General features: G+C 55.2%; 2 protein-coding genes across 3 annotated transcripts; one reads left to right on the top strand and one right to left on the bottom strand.

Annotated features, from left to right (window-relative positions):
• Positions 1-207: 207 nt before the first annotated feature.
• On the top strand, positions 208-10,602 carry PCBP4 (poly(rC) binding protein 4). 2 transcript variants are annotated; one of them, XM_006876012.1, is made up of 13 exons: positions 208-360; positions 6,366-6,510; positions 6,691-6,714; positions 6,815-6,847; positions 7,066-7,182; positions 7,391-7,522; positions 8,016-8,144; positions 8,416-8,490; positions 8,667-8,711; positions 8,790-8,853; positions 8,976-9,028; positions 9,121-9,290; positions 9,711-10,602. In XM_006876012.1, the coding sequence occupies exons 2-13, from the start codon at positions 6,430-6,432 to the stop codon at positions 9,997-9,999; spliced, it is 1,212 nt and encodes a 403-aa protein (XP_006876074.1). In that variant the 5' UTR covers positions 208-360; positions 6,366-6,429; the 3' UTR covers positions 10,000-10,602. The 2 variants fall into 2 exon arrangements, with proteins under 2 accessions (XP_006876074.1, XP_006876075.1); XM_006876013.1 differs by lacking the exons at positions 208-360; positions 8,016-8,144 and having other exon boundaries at positions 6,430-6,510; positions 9,711-9,999.
• An 863-nt stretch (positions 10,603-11,465) lies between these two features.
• GPR62 (G protein-coupled receptor 62) lies at positions 11,466-12,551 on the bottom strand. Its single transcript, XM_006876011.1, has one exon. The coding sequence runs from the start codon at positions 12,549-12,551 to the stop codon at positions 11,466-11,468; it is 1,086 nt and encodes a 361-aa protein (XP_006876073.1).
• Between the last annotated feature and the right edge of the window lie 2,651 nt (positions 12,552-15,202).

The following is a 15,202-nucleotide window of genomic DNA, read 5'->3' as shown; positions in this document are numbered from 1 at the left end:
GTCGCCCGAGCCCTCCTGGAAACGGCCGGCCACCGCTCGGGGCGCACCGCGGTGCGGGGCGGGGCGGGCGGCTGCGGCACAGGGGCGGCTGGGGCGGGCCCGCCGCTCTGTAATCGGATCCGGGGAGGGGGCAGGGAGGGGCCGGGCCGGGCGGGCCGGGGGACGGAGGGGGGGGGGGCGCGGAGCCGGGCTCCGGGCCGGCCGGGCTCCGCGCCTGTCAAACCCCTCATTGTTCGCAGCTGATGTCACTCGCAGTTGTGAGCGGCCGCCTCTCCCGGGGACAATGTGGGACTGAGCGGCCCAGCCGCTGCGCCGCCGCCGCCGCCGCCGCCGCCGCCACCGCAGGACAGCCCCAACGAGGTAGGGCGCGGGCCGGGCGGGGCATGGCGGACCGCGAAGTTTGGGGGTTCGGCCAGAACCTGCTCCCGGGTCCACGGTCCAGGGTTCTGGGTTTGGGAAACTAGCATACTGCAAAGAACATGTTCAATGTCCCACACGGCCGAGGCCTGCACCGGTGGGAGGCTATGATTTGCAAGAGGAGTCCCCCAGCACCAAAAAGAGGCAGCCTGGACCTGAGACCCCAGGTTTGGGGAGGCCCCCCATACAGCCCTCTGTTCCTGTCCTTTGGGCCTCCTCTTCCCTTGACCTCCGGTCCTGGGTTCTGGTTCCGTCGTGTCCCTGTCCCCAGCTGCCATTCCCTTGTAGCCCCCTGGCTTGGCTCAAACCCCTTTCAATTTTCTGCAGTAGAATTCTGGGGCTCCAGGCACAGATCTCTAGGCCAGGGGTGTGTGCAGATAGCATTTTCTGGCTCACAGTAGTCTCTCATCCCCTGTGGCTCTTTAGTATCTCTGCCCTGACCTAGCTCTTTTGCTGGGTTGGAGAGGGTCTGCTACTCAGGCCAGCCTGGCCCTTAAGCCTCCCAAGGAAGGTGCCTGCCTCCTTGTTCCCCTATCCCAGACCCGCCATCTTGAGACCTGTAGCACCCAATGCCCCACCCAGCCCCCCATCACCCTAGGGATGCACCCAGGGCCATTTGCATTCTTTCTTTCCAGAATGTGGGTCTCTGGACATCCAGGGTGATCAACTTTATGCTGACCTAACAGGAATATGTCCCCGGAGCCTTCTCCCCACAAAGCTCTCAGACCCTAGGGACTCCTCAAAGAGAGGAAACCTTAGCGCAGGCCTTCACTCTTCCCTGGAGTCACCCGAATTACCCCTTGGTAAATGCCTATGACCCTATCCTTTCTCCGTCTGAAGGCCCCCATACTCCTTCAGACCCTAGAACCCCCTCTTCCTCCAGAACACCCCTATCCCAGTCCCCACCTCCCAGCCTTCATCAGCATGCAGGCTCAGGCTGCCCAAACACAAGGGGATTGTTCTCATTGCATGCTCAGGGTGGGGGGCTGGGAGCAGGCAGCCCACACACCCTGGCCGGCCCAGTCCACAAGAAGAGCAGTTTGCCTTGCCCTGTGCCCTCAGACAGGCTCTGTCCACACTTCCTGCCCCCTTCACTGTCCCTGCACCCCAGCCTCCATCACACATTGCCCAATGGCACTGATCTGAAGAAAGGGCTCTGAGCTGAATGAGTGGACCACTGGATTTTCTGAGCTCTCCTGGTTGCTTCCCATGTGACCTTATAATTAAGCCCCTATCCCTCTGGGCCTCAGTTTCTCCTCTTGATAGGCCCTTCCAGCAGTGACAAGCTGTCCCTTACTCTGGGAGACCTAAATTACTACCCCAGCTTTTCCAGCCTCCCCTTCTCCATGAGAAGACCTCCACTAGCCCCCAGAAATTGGCACAGCCTAAATAACCGAACCGGCATCATGCCCTGGAAATCCATAGACACAGAGAAGCAGCAGGAATAGGGCTTGGAGATGCTAGGAAGAACCCAGAATTCTATCCAGTCAGGTCCTGGCTCTGCTCATGTGGCTTATGTCAAGATATGGGTCTCCTCACCCCACTCTCACTGCTTCTTTGGGACCCCCAGTCCCATCTTTGGTTCCTGTCATGTCTTAAGATCTCTATCTTCTTTCCCTGAGCCCACTTCTAACTCAAATTTCTTGCCCTCTGGACCTCTTAATATAGTGGGAAAGACAGACTCAGAAATGCCTAATCTAAACTCCTTGGAGTTACAGGCATATCTTTGGGGGGCACAGAGGCCCAAGTGATTGTTATCTGATTTGGAAGGCTGGGGAGGACTCCATAGAAGGAAGCTGATAGTCTAGAGGAAGTGCCATTTAAGAAAGCTTTGACAGGCTAAAAGCCTGGGAGGATGCACATTTTGAACTGTGAACAGAGGCCTGGAGGTGCTAGGTGTGTGAGGTAAATGGAGTAGAGATGAGATAAGAGAAGTTGGCGAGGACTAGATCATGAAGGTCTTTGAGTGTCCCTCTTTGGAGATTGGGCTTTATCTCTTGGGCACAAGGAGCCATCATTGAATGTTAAGACAGAACGATCCAGTCTTCAGCAGAGAATAGAAGCTGGAGACCTTTCTCAATTTGGGTGAGATAGGGGATGGGTACCAGTGGCGGGGGGCGGGGGGGTACTCCACAAAAGCTGTGGCCTTTTTCTAGAGTTCATTCAAAGCCTGGGCATGCCTTGATTTCCCATGTCTGTGAGGAGAGAGGGGGTTGTTGGGAGGTTGGCTAATGATGCTCTAAGGCAGCTGTAGTGTTTCTGGCACCCATCAGCCTGCCAGGGCTCCTTCTCCTTGATCTGCATTGAGTCTATAAGACAGACAGACAGAAGCCAGAGGCTGGAACTCATGGACCCCTGCAGTTCCCTCCTCCCTGACTCCCCAGGAAGTGGGTATGACAGGCCATCCTGGGAGTCTGGAAGGATGAGGATGCTGGGGTAGTTCTTATAGAGGCCCAGCTAGTTAGGAAGTGTGAGCATCACAAGGGGAGGGGGCTGGGTCAGGAATCAGGAACCCTCTGTGTTGCTCCTGCCAGGCCTGGTATCTATCCCTTGCCACACCCTGCCTTGCCTGATGTCCTGAGCCATTCCCTAGCATCACTGGGTGTGGCCAGCACGGCTGCTTTTGGGGTGGCAATAGGAGGAGACTGATAGGCTGAAAGGTGGGGCTGCTGAAGGGGCTGTTGGGAGAGATGAAGTGGAGGTTGAAACTGAAGACAGGACAACCCCCCCACCATCTCCCTAATCCAGGTGGGTCCATAGGTCCTGGCTGGTCCAGATGATCTGGTCAGCAGAGCCGAGGGAATCCCCCAAGAGGCAGGCTAGTCCACTGGAGTCGCCTGGCCCCAAGAGCCCTCCCCTCCCCCGGATTGTTCTTGCTCTAGAACAAAGCCAGGGTGGACACTTGATCCCCATGTGTGGGGGGGCTGGCTAAGCCCCTGGTCCTTTGATTGGGCAGCTGTCATGGGAGAGAGACAGCTGGGGGGAGGGGCAGGGAGGGGGTAGCCGCCATCACTTACACAGCTGTCACCCCCCCCTCCTGTCTCCTCCTGACTGAGTGGCAGGAAGCCCAGGACAGGAGAGTGGGCACTGGGTCTGAGGAAAGGGTCTGGGGAGTAGGAGGGTACATACCAGGTCAGAGACTGGTCTGGGCCTGGTGTGTCCTGCCAGGGAGGCCTGCTGGCCAGAGGGGGCTGAGCACCACCAGAGGTGAGCTGGAGGTCATTGTGGCATGATGCGTGACTGACACGTGGGTGACCCAGCAAGGACCCAGGACCCACCAGGCTGAAGCAGCAAATAACTCCTAGAGGCCTGGTAGGGTGTGTGTGTGTGTGTATGGCATTAATATCTAAGGGGCTGCTGCTTCTTAGGGCTCCTGGGAGAATAATTTGGGGGACATAGGTCAGGACCCTTCATTCTCTTCCAAAGACAGGAAAGACCTTACTTAAAAGGTCCCTCAAAACAGGAGTGGCACTAAGGGACCAACAACCCTCCTACCCCTGACATACAAAAGTAAACTGAGGCCCAGGTCAGATGCAGACCTGGCCAAGGTCATCCATTGAGTCTGGGGTAATGGAGCTCTGCTTCTGACCCAGGTGTCTTCTTCAGGGCAGGAGCCCAATTCTAGCCCGGACTCAGCCTTCCTACCCTTTTTTCCCCTGGAACCTCCTGCCCCCAAGAGGTGATACTGAGACAGTGTGGAAATTTTGTCATATCTCCCACTGGCTACCGCCCCAAGGAGCCTCTAAGACCCAGAAAATTCTAGAGCTGAAGACCATTCCAAATATGATCCCTGTCTCCTCCTGGCTGGGCAGGCATCTCAGAAATTAGTGAAGCCTGGTCCCTGCCTTTGAAGAACCCACCATCTGGGAAGAGGACTGACAGGCTCAGGCAGGAATAGTCCGAGGGGTCTGTGACTGAACCCAGCACTGTGGGTTCACTATGCCCCACCTCTCTGTGTGACCTTGGACAGACTACAGGTTCTAGGCCTCAGGTTCTCCTATGCTGTAAATCTGTCCCTTGGGATAACCAGTATGTTTTATGTACCTTCTCTGGTCTGACTAGGCTGAGCCTTGGGAACTGAAGAAGAAGGTGACAGCCTTGGCTCCAGTGTTAAGGAGCTCCCAGGCTTGGCTGGCCAGAGACAGAAACCAAACCCGTCATGCTTTGATGGGGGAAGTGCAGGCAGCTGGGGGAATGTCAGCAAGGGCAGCCAGGATGCTCAGAGAACACAGTTCCTGCATCCACCACTGACCTGTGACCTGTGGAGAGCCTGTGGGCAGATCTTGAGTAGAAGAAGGATTAGGTGTCAGGTGCTTGGAGAGGCAACAATCAGTGGGTGCTTTGGGTAACAGGGCTGTCACCCCTATTGTACAGATAGGAAATATAAGTCTCATGCCATGCCGTGGCTTGCTCAGACTTTCTGGGAAAGAACAAGGCTGGAAGCCCCCTTTCCCACTCCCTGTCCAGGTAGGTCTGGCTGGCCAGGGAGGTTAAGAAGAGGGATTGAACAGCGCTCCATGTCTTTGACCCTCAGGTCAGGATGGAGCAAGGGTTCAGGAGGAAGGCACTGGAGACATCTGGAGTGCTCAAAGTCTAGCATACTCGTCCTTGGCCCCTATGTTCTCCTGGGCAGAAAGAAGTTTGGGGGCTAGTGCTTGACCTTATCCCAGATTTGGCACCAGTCGGTCCTACCCCTGTTCTCAGGTCCTGGTCCCCCAGCACACTTCTTATCCAGGCTGAACCTTGGCAGGGATGGGGTGGGAGAGACAGCCTGGGGGAGACAGCCGCTGGAGGAGGGATGTCCAAGCAGGATTAAGGTTCAGGATTAAGTCAGGGCATGTAAAGGGGTCGGGTGGGGAGGGCTGGCGGCTGGGCTAATCCTAGCAGCTAATCTCTGGATTTGCCTTCCTCCACCCAGTTAACAGCCTTAACATTCCTGCAGCCCCTCACATCCCTTTCTTACCCATCACCCATCTCCCAGTACTACAACCCAGTGACATCAAATCAGTTACAATTCATAGAGAGACCCTGCAGGGCAGAGTGGAATGCCCCATAGTGTTTCCAAGCCTGTACATCTTTACGGAAGCAGACTGCCACATCTTTCTCCCATTGAATGGTTGGTGGTTTGAACTGCTGACCTTTTGGTTAACAGCTGAGCACTTTAACCATGGCACCACTAAGGCTTCTTTCTCCTAGTACCAGGTGGAGGTATTCCCTCCAGCTGATGGATGAGGAAATCGAGACTGAGAGAGCCCAAGTGACTCCTTTCTGGTGCAGCAGAAAGTGTTTCAAGCTGGGAAGGTAGCCAGGCTGGACTGCCCTCACCTCCTGTTCTAGGCCATTCGCCTCACAGGGAAGAGGGATTGGAAATTCACTGTGCAGACTGCTGGTCCCCTGATACTCCACCCTCTTAGTGCTAAGTGAACCCTGCTCAAATGACCTCCAGTGGATGGAAGGAGTCTTACATCCTCACCACCTGTGTTGCTTCAAGACCTCTGTGGCTCCCCATGGCTATTCCGGCTTCTTCTTAGCTGCTCCCCATACTTCAGCCAGTGATGGCTCTGGCCCCTGGATCCAAGTACTTCTTGTTTGGAATAACCTTTACTCAACCTTCAAGGTCCAGTCCTCAGGCTTCCCCTATTCCAAGAGGTTAAGAAGTCCCCATTCAGGACACTCTTAGACTTCTTAGTTAATTCTTCTAATTTATGAGGGGAAGGGAAAAGATACTCAAAGATATCAGGTGCCTGCCAATAATTGATAGCTGAGTCTCAGAAGGGTTAAGTGACACCAGGGTGACACACACAAACACACTGATCCATGAGACATTTAGAACTCAGGGTCCTTGCTGTCTCTCTGAGAGTTTGCTTGACTGGAGCTTAGGGGCCCCATGTGAGGACAGGCTGTTCTGGGTTCCTCTCTAACCCATCTTCCTTTGCCCTCTCTTTCAGAGCGAGCCAGGCCACAGTGTGGACGAACTCCCAGACCTCTGTGGCCCCAGCCCCGCCTGACAGGATGAACAGCTCAGATGCGGGGCTGGAGGAGGAGCCAGAGCTCAGCATCACCCTCACTCTGCGGATGCTGATGCATGGCAAGGTGAGGGTGGGGGCACCACCATGGGCGGGGGTAGTGGAGCAGGCACAGTGTGGAGGTGAGGCAGGCCAGCTTGAGTTTGACCTCCTGCACCCTGTCTCCAGCAGAGCCACTGCCTCTTATGTGGGAAGGGCAGGGTCTGGTTTATTGGTTCCTCTGACTTCACTCTTATCTTATCTGCAGGAGGTGGGCAGCATAATCGGGAAGGTAGGTACTGGCTCTACCCTCTGCATGCCCCCTAACCTGAGGCCTCAGCCCAGGGAAGGAGGCACTGACTGCTCAGTTTTCTCTCCCTTGTCATCCACAGAAGGGAGAGACTGTAAAACGAATTCGGGAACAGGTGAGGATGGAGTTTGGGGGAGGAGCCCAGGGCACTAGGTATGAAGAGAAGGGGACATTTTTGTCCCACCTTCTCCCCACTTTTCCTTGCTTCCATACTACTGCATTGCTGTGACCTATTCCCTTGACTGGGACCCAGTAAGTGGGTGGGCAGACACATTCCTGGTGAGGGAGTGGAGAGGGTTCCTTTGCTGCCTGGAATACGTTCTGTACCCTCAGAGCAGTGCCCGGATTACCATCTCTGAGGGCTCCTGCCCCGAGCGCATCACCACCATCACAGGGTCCACAGCTGCTGTCTTCCATGCAGTGTCAATGATCGCCTTCAAGCTGGATGAGGTTTGTGGCTGGTTGGGGACTGTGAATGGTTCATGGGGAAACAGTGAGACCTCAACTCCATATAGTAGCTACGGAATGGAGGTGCAACAGCGGGACTGAAGGAAGAGTTCTTCCAGAACCTATTAGCAGGAAAGTGCTCTAGGGGCAGCAGGTGTGGCTGGGACTCTCTGTGCATGTGCATAGCCTACAAACCATTTTCCTGCCCCAGGACCTCTGCGGGACTCCGGCAAATGGTGGGAACATATCCAGGCCTCCAGTGACCCTCCGCCTTGTCATCCCTGCCAGCCAGTGTGGCTCTCTGATCGGGAAAGCTGGCACCAAGATCAAGGAGATCCGGGAGGTGAGGGCAAAGGGATACCACCCACAGGGAGTCCTCACTGTCCAGCAGAGGGAGGAGACCTGAGCTATGGCTTCCGGCTCCCTGGGCCTCTTGGAAGGAGCCCTGGTGAGGTCGTGGTCAAGTGCTCAACTGCTAAGCAAAAGGCCAGTGGTTCGAACCCATCATTTATTTAGCTAAACAGCTGTTGTTGTTAACTGCCATCGAGTCAATTCCGACCCAGAGCAACCCTGAATAGGGTTTCCAAGGAGCAACTGGTGAGCTTGAACCACCGACATTGCAGTTCAAACGACTTTGCAGTCTGACTCATTAGCCCACAGCACCACACCAGGACGGCTTTGGAAATCCTGTGGGCAGTTTTACTCTGCCCTGTTAGTTCACTCTAAGTTGGAATCGACTGGCCAACTAGGGGTTTGGTTTGGGGGCCCTTGGAGCCTGGCCAGCCTTTCTCTATGCTATGAGAACATCTAGAGTGATTCCTGTTTTCTGCCCTCAGACCACAGGTGCCCAGGTGCAAGTGGCGGGAGACTTGCTCCCCAACTCCACCGAGCGTGCTGTCACCGTGTCTGGGGTGCCTGATGCCATCATCCTGTGTGTGCGCCAGATCTGCGCTGTTATCCTAGAGGTGCCACCCTGGGGCAGGGAAAGAGGGCTGGTCCCTGAACCTGCCTGGCCAGACACCCAAACACTATGCATGTGACCCCAGCTTGGGGCAGAGAAGACCCAGTGGTGGTGGTGGTGGGGGTGGCGCTGTAGGAATTGATGAGCAGTTCCAAGAGGTAGAAGTGCATTTACTTGGGAGTAAAGAAGGGAAGGGCTTGGGGCCAGAGGGCCCTTGGGGAAGTTGGTGGGGCTTGGGAATGTCCTGACAGAGCCTCCTCATTTGTGACTTCCAGTCCCCACCCAAAGGAGCCACCATCCCGTATCATCCGAGCCTCTCTCTAGGCACTGTCCTTCTCTCTGCTAACCAGGTGAAGTGGACACCAGGGGAGGAATAGGGAGCATTGTTAGAGGAAGAAGGGAAGATCTGAGGTGGGGAAGGGGATGCAAGAAGGAATCGGCGGTCTTGAGTGAGTGGGAGGAGTGACTATGGCCGAGCTGCTTGACCTATCATAATAAACCCCTTTCACATTGTTTGACCTCACAGGGCTTCTCTGTCCAGGGGCAGTATGGGGCTGTGACCCCAGCTGAGGTAAGTGACCCTCAGCCCAAGGTGCCTCCTTACTGAGCCAAGCCCCCTCTGACTTCTTACCACTCTTCTTTGGCACAGGTCACCAAGCTTCAGCAGCTCTCAGGGCACACAGTCCCTTTTGCCTCACCCAGCATGGTGCCAGGTAAGCAGCAGTTGCAGGAATCAGGGCTGGGTAACCTGACAGGGGGTGAGGGTGGGGGTGGGTGGGTGGATGGAGGCTGGGGAAGGCCCAGTTCTATGCCTAATGTCTTTTCTTCTGCTTAGGACTGGATACCAACTCACAGACCAGCTCGCAGGAATTCTTGGTTCCCAATGACGTGAGTAGAGAATGGAGCAGTACAAGGCTAGGAAGGGGGCCTGGAGGTCTGTCTGGACCTTGCCCAGGCCTGAGTTCCACCCTCCCCCTCAGCTGATTGGCTGCGTGATCGGGCGCCAGGGCAGCAAGATAAGTGAGATCCGACAGATGTCGGGGGCACATATCAAGATTGGGAACCAGGCGGAAGGCGCCGGTGAGCGGCACGTGACCATTACTGGTTCACCAGTCTCTATCGCCCTGGCTCAGTACCTCATTACTGCCTGGTGAGCTGGGGCGGGGGTTACAGGTCACAGGGCCTCATGGGTGGAAAAGAATTGACATACTTCTGTCTGTCTGGGTCTGTTCCCTGCTTCTCCTAACCCAACCCTATCCCACCTCCCCAGGTCTCTGTCTAACTTACCTACCCTATGTTGCCCACCTTCCCCTCTACATTCTTCCCACATGTCCTCTTCTCTGTATTCCTGGGTCATTGCCTCCCCCACTCCATTTGCTTGTTCTTCCTTTCCATCCTCTCCCTTCTGCCTTTCTCTGCTTCCCCCAAATACAACTACCCCATGCCACTGTTCTCCCTGCAGTTCCTCTCTCCTATCCTGCCTCTAAGCTTGCCCCAAATATTTGCCCTCCTTGCCACCTCTCTTACCCCCCATCTTCCCTTTCATCTCCCTCTATGTCCCTCTTTCCAGTTTAGAGACGGCCAAGTCTACCTCTGGGGGGACACCCGGCTCGGCCCCCGCAGACCTGCCCACCCCCTTCTCACCACCCTTGACGGCCCTACCCACGGCTCCCCCAGGCCTGCTGGGCACACCCTATGCCATCTCCCTCTCCAACTTCATCGGCCTCAAGCCAGTGCCCTTCTTGGCTCTGCCACCTGCTTCCCCAGGGCCACCGCCGGGCCTGGCAGCCTACACTGCCAAGATGGCAGCGGCCAATGGAAGCAAGAAAGCCGAGCGGCAGAAATTCTCCCCCTACTGAGGCCAGCTGAGACACAGGCAGGGGCAGGCAGGACCACCAGGCAGGGGCTGCCTCTGCACCCTACCTGTCCAAGGAGACTCCACCTGGGGCCCCCAACGCCGCTAAAGCCCAGACGCATGGATGCACTCTCCACCCTGCTGTAGTCTACAGGAGCTCTTTGTCTCTGAATGGGGGCAGTTTCTGGCCCAGGGTACTGGGAGCTTCCGCAACACCAAGGCAGGGAGCCCCATCCCCTCAGCTCTGTGCTTGGATGCAGGGAGCAGCCAGGGGCCTCCCTTAATGCTCTTACTTTGGGGGTGTTCACTCATGCACTCCCACCCCCTAAGGGCTTCTCCACTTACTGCCCCTCTGTGGGGATCAAAAAGGTTTGGGGGTGCTGGGGCCATGCTTCTCTTCCCCCATCCCTGCAGATTCCTGCTGCTTCCACTGATACCCTTGTGACTGGAATGGACTGGCTGGGCTTGGCAGGGGGGAACCCAAAGGGGAGGCACTGCCAGTTAGCTGGGTGGGAGGTGGCGTGGGGACAGGCCGAGTTCTCAGCAGCTGACACTGTACAGTTTTTTCAATCCCTGTTTTTGAATAAATATTCTCAGCGACCAGGAACTGTGAAACACTGTGGGGAAGGGTTTGGGGGTGACAAAGAAAGATTGGGTGCAGCTGAGGCCCCAGATGACTCCCATGTGTGAATCCATCAGCCCTAGATGGGTCTCAGCCCTTTCCATACACCAATCCTGGGGCTTCTGGACCCTTTGAGTTCAAGTTGTTTAGGCTTCTGGCTATACTACCAAATTCATTTGGTTGTTTCCTGGGCATCTTAGAAGTTGATGGAGGAATTTCAATTGCTTTGTCCAGCCTCTCCTCTCTGCAGATGTCAGGGAATTCCTCTGTAGTGTCTCTCCATGGTTCCTCCTGCTATGGCTGTAACCCAGGCCTTGCCCTGCTTGGCCCATCCCTTTGGCTGTGGGTTCCCTTATTTTCCCTTGTCCTGGTTTATGATGTTGCTCACCTCCTCTCCTGCTACAACCTGGGAAACTTATATGAATGTCACAAACCACCTAAACTGAAAAGACGTCCAGGATACAGATGGGAAAACAGGCATAAGAAAGGATAAGTTCTATGTACAAGGTCATAGAGAGTTTGGTTGGGTCTGTTGTTAAGTACTGTCAAGTCGGTTCTGACCCATAATGACCCTGTATAGGGTGTCCAAGGAGCAACTAGTGAGCTTGAATCACTGACTTTGCAGTTCAAACCAATTTTGCAGTCCAGTGCATTAACCCACAGCGCCACACCAGGACTCCTTTAGTTGGGTCTAGATCCCAGAAGTCCTGGCTCCCAGAAGCCTCAGCCTCATCAGGCTACAAGCACATTTTCTCATCCTATACCAGAGCCAAAAGTCCAGGCAGACCATGCAGGGTGCTGGGTGAACGCCTCTAATGCTGCCATCCTTCCTCTGGGAGAAAGATCTCTCAGGTGGCCTGTGGCATATTCAAGCTCCCTTCTGCCTCGGGGACCTGTTCTGGAACCTCAGAAGGGCCTAGGGCAGGGCTCTCAGGGTGTGCCTGGTTGAGCTGCTGGAGTGTTCGCGGGTGCCAGGCTTGCAGAGCACAGGTCCGTGGGGTTCGAGACAGTACACGGTGGGCTAGGCGACCCATAGCTCGGCGCACAGGGCGCTGAAGCAGTCCGTACAAGAAGGGGTGAGCTGCGAAAGCAGAATAGGCCACCCAGGTGACTGCCGCCTCCGCTGATGCTGCCTGCGTCGGGGGCGCCAGGCATGCGCAGCCATAGGGCAGCCAGCAGGCTGCAAACTGGCCCACGGTCAGTGCTGGGGCCAGGGCCGCCTTGCCCCCTGGCAGACGAGGCCGGAGGGGGGGCAGGATGGAGAGACGGCTGTCTAGAGAGTCAGACCGCAGACGGGAGCCTCGCGAGGGACGCGGGGGTCGCAGGGCAGCGCGGCGGGCCACAAGGAATATGCTGCCGTAGGCGCCAAGCAACAGAAGGGCAGGCAGTGCAAAGGCCAGCAGCGCCCAGAGTGGCCGGAAGGGCCCGAGACCACCGGCTAGGACTGAACAGCGCGCTGGAGCAGGGGGCGGTGCGGGCGGCGGCCCGAGCAAAGAAAGCGCGCCTAGCAGTCCAGCCGAAGCCCACACTACGGCAAGCACGAGCGCAGGCGACGTCTGTGCCCCCGGCCTCAGCGGGTGTACTATGAGGCGATAGCGCGCCAGGCCAAGGGCTGCCACGCTGAGCGTGCACGCGGGCAGCAGTGCCGCGGAAAGGAAGCGAACAGCGCGGCACGGAGCTTGGCCCAGGTGCACGCTGCCCAGTCCCAGCGGTGGTGCAGCCAGCAGGCCTAGCGGCATGATGGAGGCGGCTGCCAGCAGGTCCACCACACACAGGTGTGTCAAGTAGAACGCGTCACACAGTCCGGGCGTACGCAGCACCACAGACAGCAAAGCACCGTTGCCCAGCAATGTCACCGCCTCCAAGAAGGCCGCCAGGACCAGCCCAACGGAGCCTATGACTTCTGTGGTATTGAGCCCCGTTGTGTTGGCCATGCAAGCGCTTTCAGGCTTCAGCCTGTGCCGGGATGCAAAGAGTGAAATGGAGCGCCCCCTCCCCCCTTCCCCCAGCCTGGTTCTGGGATTCTAATCTCCCACTCTGCTTCTCTGGCCCCTCACCTTGTAGACTGCCCAGGTGCTGGCTCCGTCGCCAAGGCTGCCGACCTTTCAGGGACTTGGTAGGCCCCATAGAGAGGTACAAGGCTGGGTCTGCAGGTTTTCTCCCCTGCTCAGCCCAGCACCAGCAACTTGGCCCCTGCTGGAGATGGTACTGGCTGTCACTCTGATGTTGCCCTTTACTTACACCCAGAGCTGGGGAGGGAGGGATAGGGCCTGACACTGACCCCCTGGGTCCTAGCAGCTGTCAGCTGGAAGCCAGAGGCTCTGCTGTGGAAATGCCTTGGAGTGGCTCTTGAGGAGACCTAAGTAGGCACTGCCTAGAGTCTAGACTGAGAGGTTAGAGTGTGGGTTTTGGAGTAAGTCAGACCCTGCTCTGCCTTTCCTACTGGTGGAAAGATGGGGACATCTGCTCTCCTCATCCATCCCCATCAGTGGAGGTAACTAGATGACTCAGTTAAGGGAAAACTGAAGTACCAGTGAGACAAGAGCTGGAGCAAAAAGACCCTTAGTTACCCTTTGGCCTCAGCAGGGCTGGCTCTCAACAGAGAGGAAGGGAGGGAGAAGGCACATAGGAGGCGCTCAGCCGGTGTTACTTGGCACAGAGTAGTAGCTTCATGGAAGTGTATGTAACAAATGAGTGGGGACTTTAGGGGGCAATTACAGGCTTTTTTTCTTTTTCGTGTGCTGGCACACAATTCATCTGTTTACCTTGACTCCTTCCTTTTCCCAAGCCCCATATCCAGCAACATGGTCAGAATCTAACCAGGCTCACCTGCCCACGCTGCTACTACCCTGCCCCCAGGCACCACTACCTCTCACCTGGAACATCTCAGCATCTTCCAAACTGGCCTCCTGGCCTCTATTCCTGTACCGTTTGCCAGTCATTTGTCTGTTTGCCATACTCTTCCTCAGTGCTGCTTGTTCGTCCAGTGAACTATACTTCCTAACTTCCTTTGCCAACTGGCTTTTGGGTATTTTCAGCCAGGGCTAGTTACCAGCAGAAGACAGGAGAATGGGAAGAGGGGAAAAGTCAGGGTATTTTCTTTCTCATGCTCATCTTGGGTATTAGTCTCTCTCTACCTACCCTCTGTGGTTCAGGCTTCTGTACCCAGTCTTTTGAGCATCCTAACAGCATCTCCTTCCTTTATCCCTCCAGCATAGGGCTGAGAGTTACTTCCTCTGTTGCTTATCTTTGAATTACCTCACCATCACCTGTTTGGTGATTCAATTTCTTCTTTGTATCCAAGTCCTCCTGTCTGGAATATCTATAGTGATTTCTGTTTTACTGACCGGACCCTGCCTGACACACATGTTCTATAGTCCACACTCCACACAGCAGCTAAAGTGACTCCTTCTAGAAAAAAATCAGATCAGGCTATGGCTCAGTATCAGAATCTCAGCTCCTCTGTGCTGTGAGCCCACTCTGCCATCTGCTTTCTTCTCACCTGTCTGACCTCACTTCTTCCTTCCACTTCCAAACACAAGAGTCATCTTTCTTCCCATATCCCAAACAAGCTCCCACCTCAGGGTCTTTGCCCTTGCTGTTCCGTATACTAAAACTCCCTTTCCTCACATCTGTCCATGGCTGCTCTCATTTAATTCAGTCTCTGCCCAGGAGTGGCCATTCCTAACCTTCTAAAATTGTTCTACTTTCTCTTCTCATGTTTTAACCTTGCTTCATTTTCTGGCATGTTCCCTACCTGATATCTTTTGTATTTATATATGTATTTGTTAAAAGTATGTTTTACTAGAATGTAAGCTCTATGAGAGAGGAACTTCGTTTGTGTCTTACTCATTCCTGTGCCCCAGAACCCATCACAGGCACACGGGCAGAGTTCGTACAGATCTAGATGGTGGAGATCATAACAAGAGTCTCCAGACTTCACTCATTTTGTGCTGGAATTGGAAGAGCCCTGCTCTAATTCTCCACTATTCACATGACAAAATGGGTCCAGGGAAAGAATGTATCCCAGAATACACAGCTAAGATGGACTGGGAACCCAGGTAACTTGCACCCTAGACCAAAACCCAACTCAAACCATTGCTGTCCAATTGATTTTGACTCACAGTGACCCTATAGGGCTGGGTCAAACTGCTCCACAGGTTTGCAAGGCAAGTGTATCTTTAAGGAGGCAGATTACCACATCTTTCTCTTGTTGAGTGGATGGTGGATTCAAACCTCCAACCTTTTGGTTAGCAGCCAAGTACTTTAACCATTGTATTACCAGGGCCCTTTGCTTCTTAGAGCTCTGTCCAAATGGGCACCTCTCTCTGCACTTGGCCACAATTTGAATTTGTCTCTAGGAAGTGAAGCTGAATTTTGTGAGATCCTGGGTCAAAGGAATGAGAAGGTCTCTCTCATTTCTCTTATCCCTGATCAGTCAGGCCTGCAGGCCCTGGGGAAGTCCTTTAGCCACCGGGACCTAGGGAGGGCTCAGCAGGGCCAGGTGGGAATAGCCAATGAGAAAGGTAGGCTGGGAAATGTAATAGGGAGGGATGGGAACTATGGTGGGTTAGACAAGTGTATG

The sequence above is a fragment of the Chrysochloris asiatica genome, unplaced genomic scaffold (assembly GCF_000296735.1).
Source record: "Chrysochloris asiatica unplaced genomic scaffold, ChrAsi1.0 scaffold00350, whole genome shotgun sequence".
NCBI classification, from domain to species: domain Eukaryota; kingdom Metazoa; phylum Chordata; class Mammalia; order Afrosoricida; family Chrysochloridae; genus Chrysochloris; species Chrysochloris asiatica.
Note: the sequence above shows the minus strand (reverse complement) of the source record. Positions and strands in the feature narration are given on the sequence as shown.

Excerpts from the sequence above, each read along its gene's own strand:
- PCBP4 (XM_006876012.1), top strand. The coding sequence starts at position 6,430 with ATGAACAGCTCAGATGCGGGGCTGGAGGAGGAGCCAGAGCTCAGCATC. Across the intron at positions 8,712-8,789 it reads GGGCTGTGACCCCAGCTGAG|GTCACCAAGCTTCAGCAGCT; the intron begins GTAAGTGACCCT and ends TCTTTGGCACAG. Across the intron at positions 9,291-9,710 it reads CAGTACCTCATTACTGCCTG|TTTAGAGACGGCCAAGTCTA; the intron begins GTGAGCTGGGGC and ends CCCTCTTTCCAG.
- GPR62 (XM_006876011.1), bottom strand. The coding sequence starts at position 12,551 with ATGGCCAACACAACGGGGCTCAATACCACAGAAGTCATAGGCTCCGTT.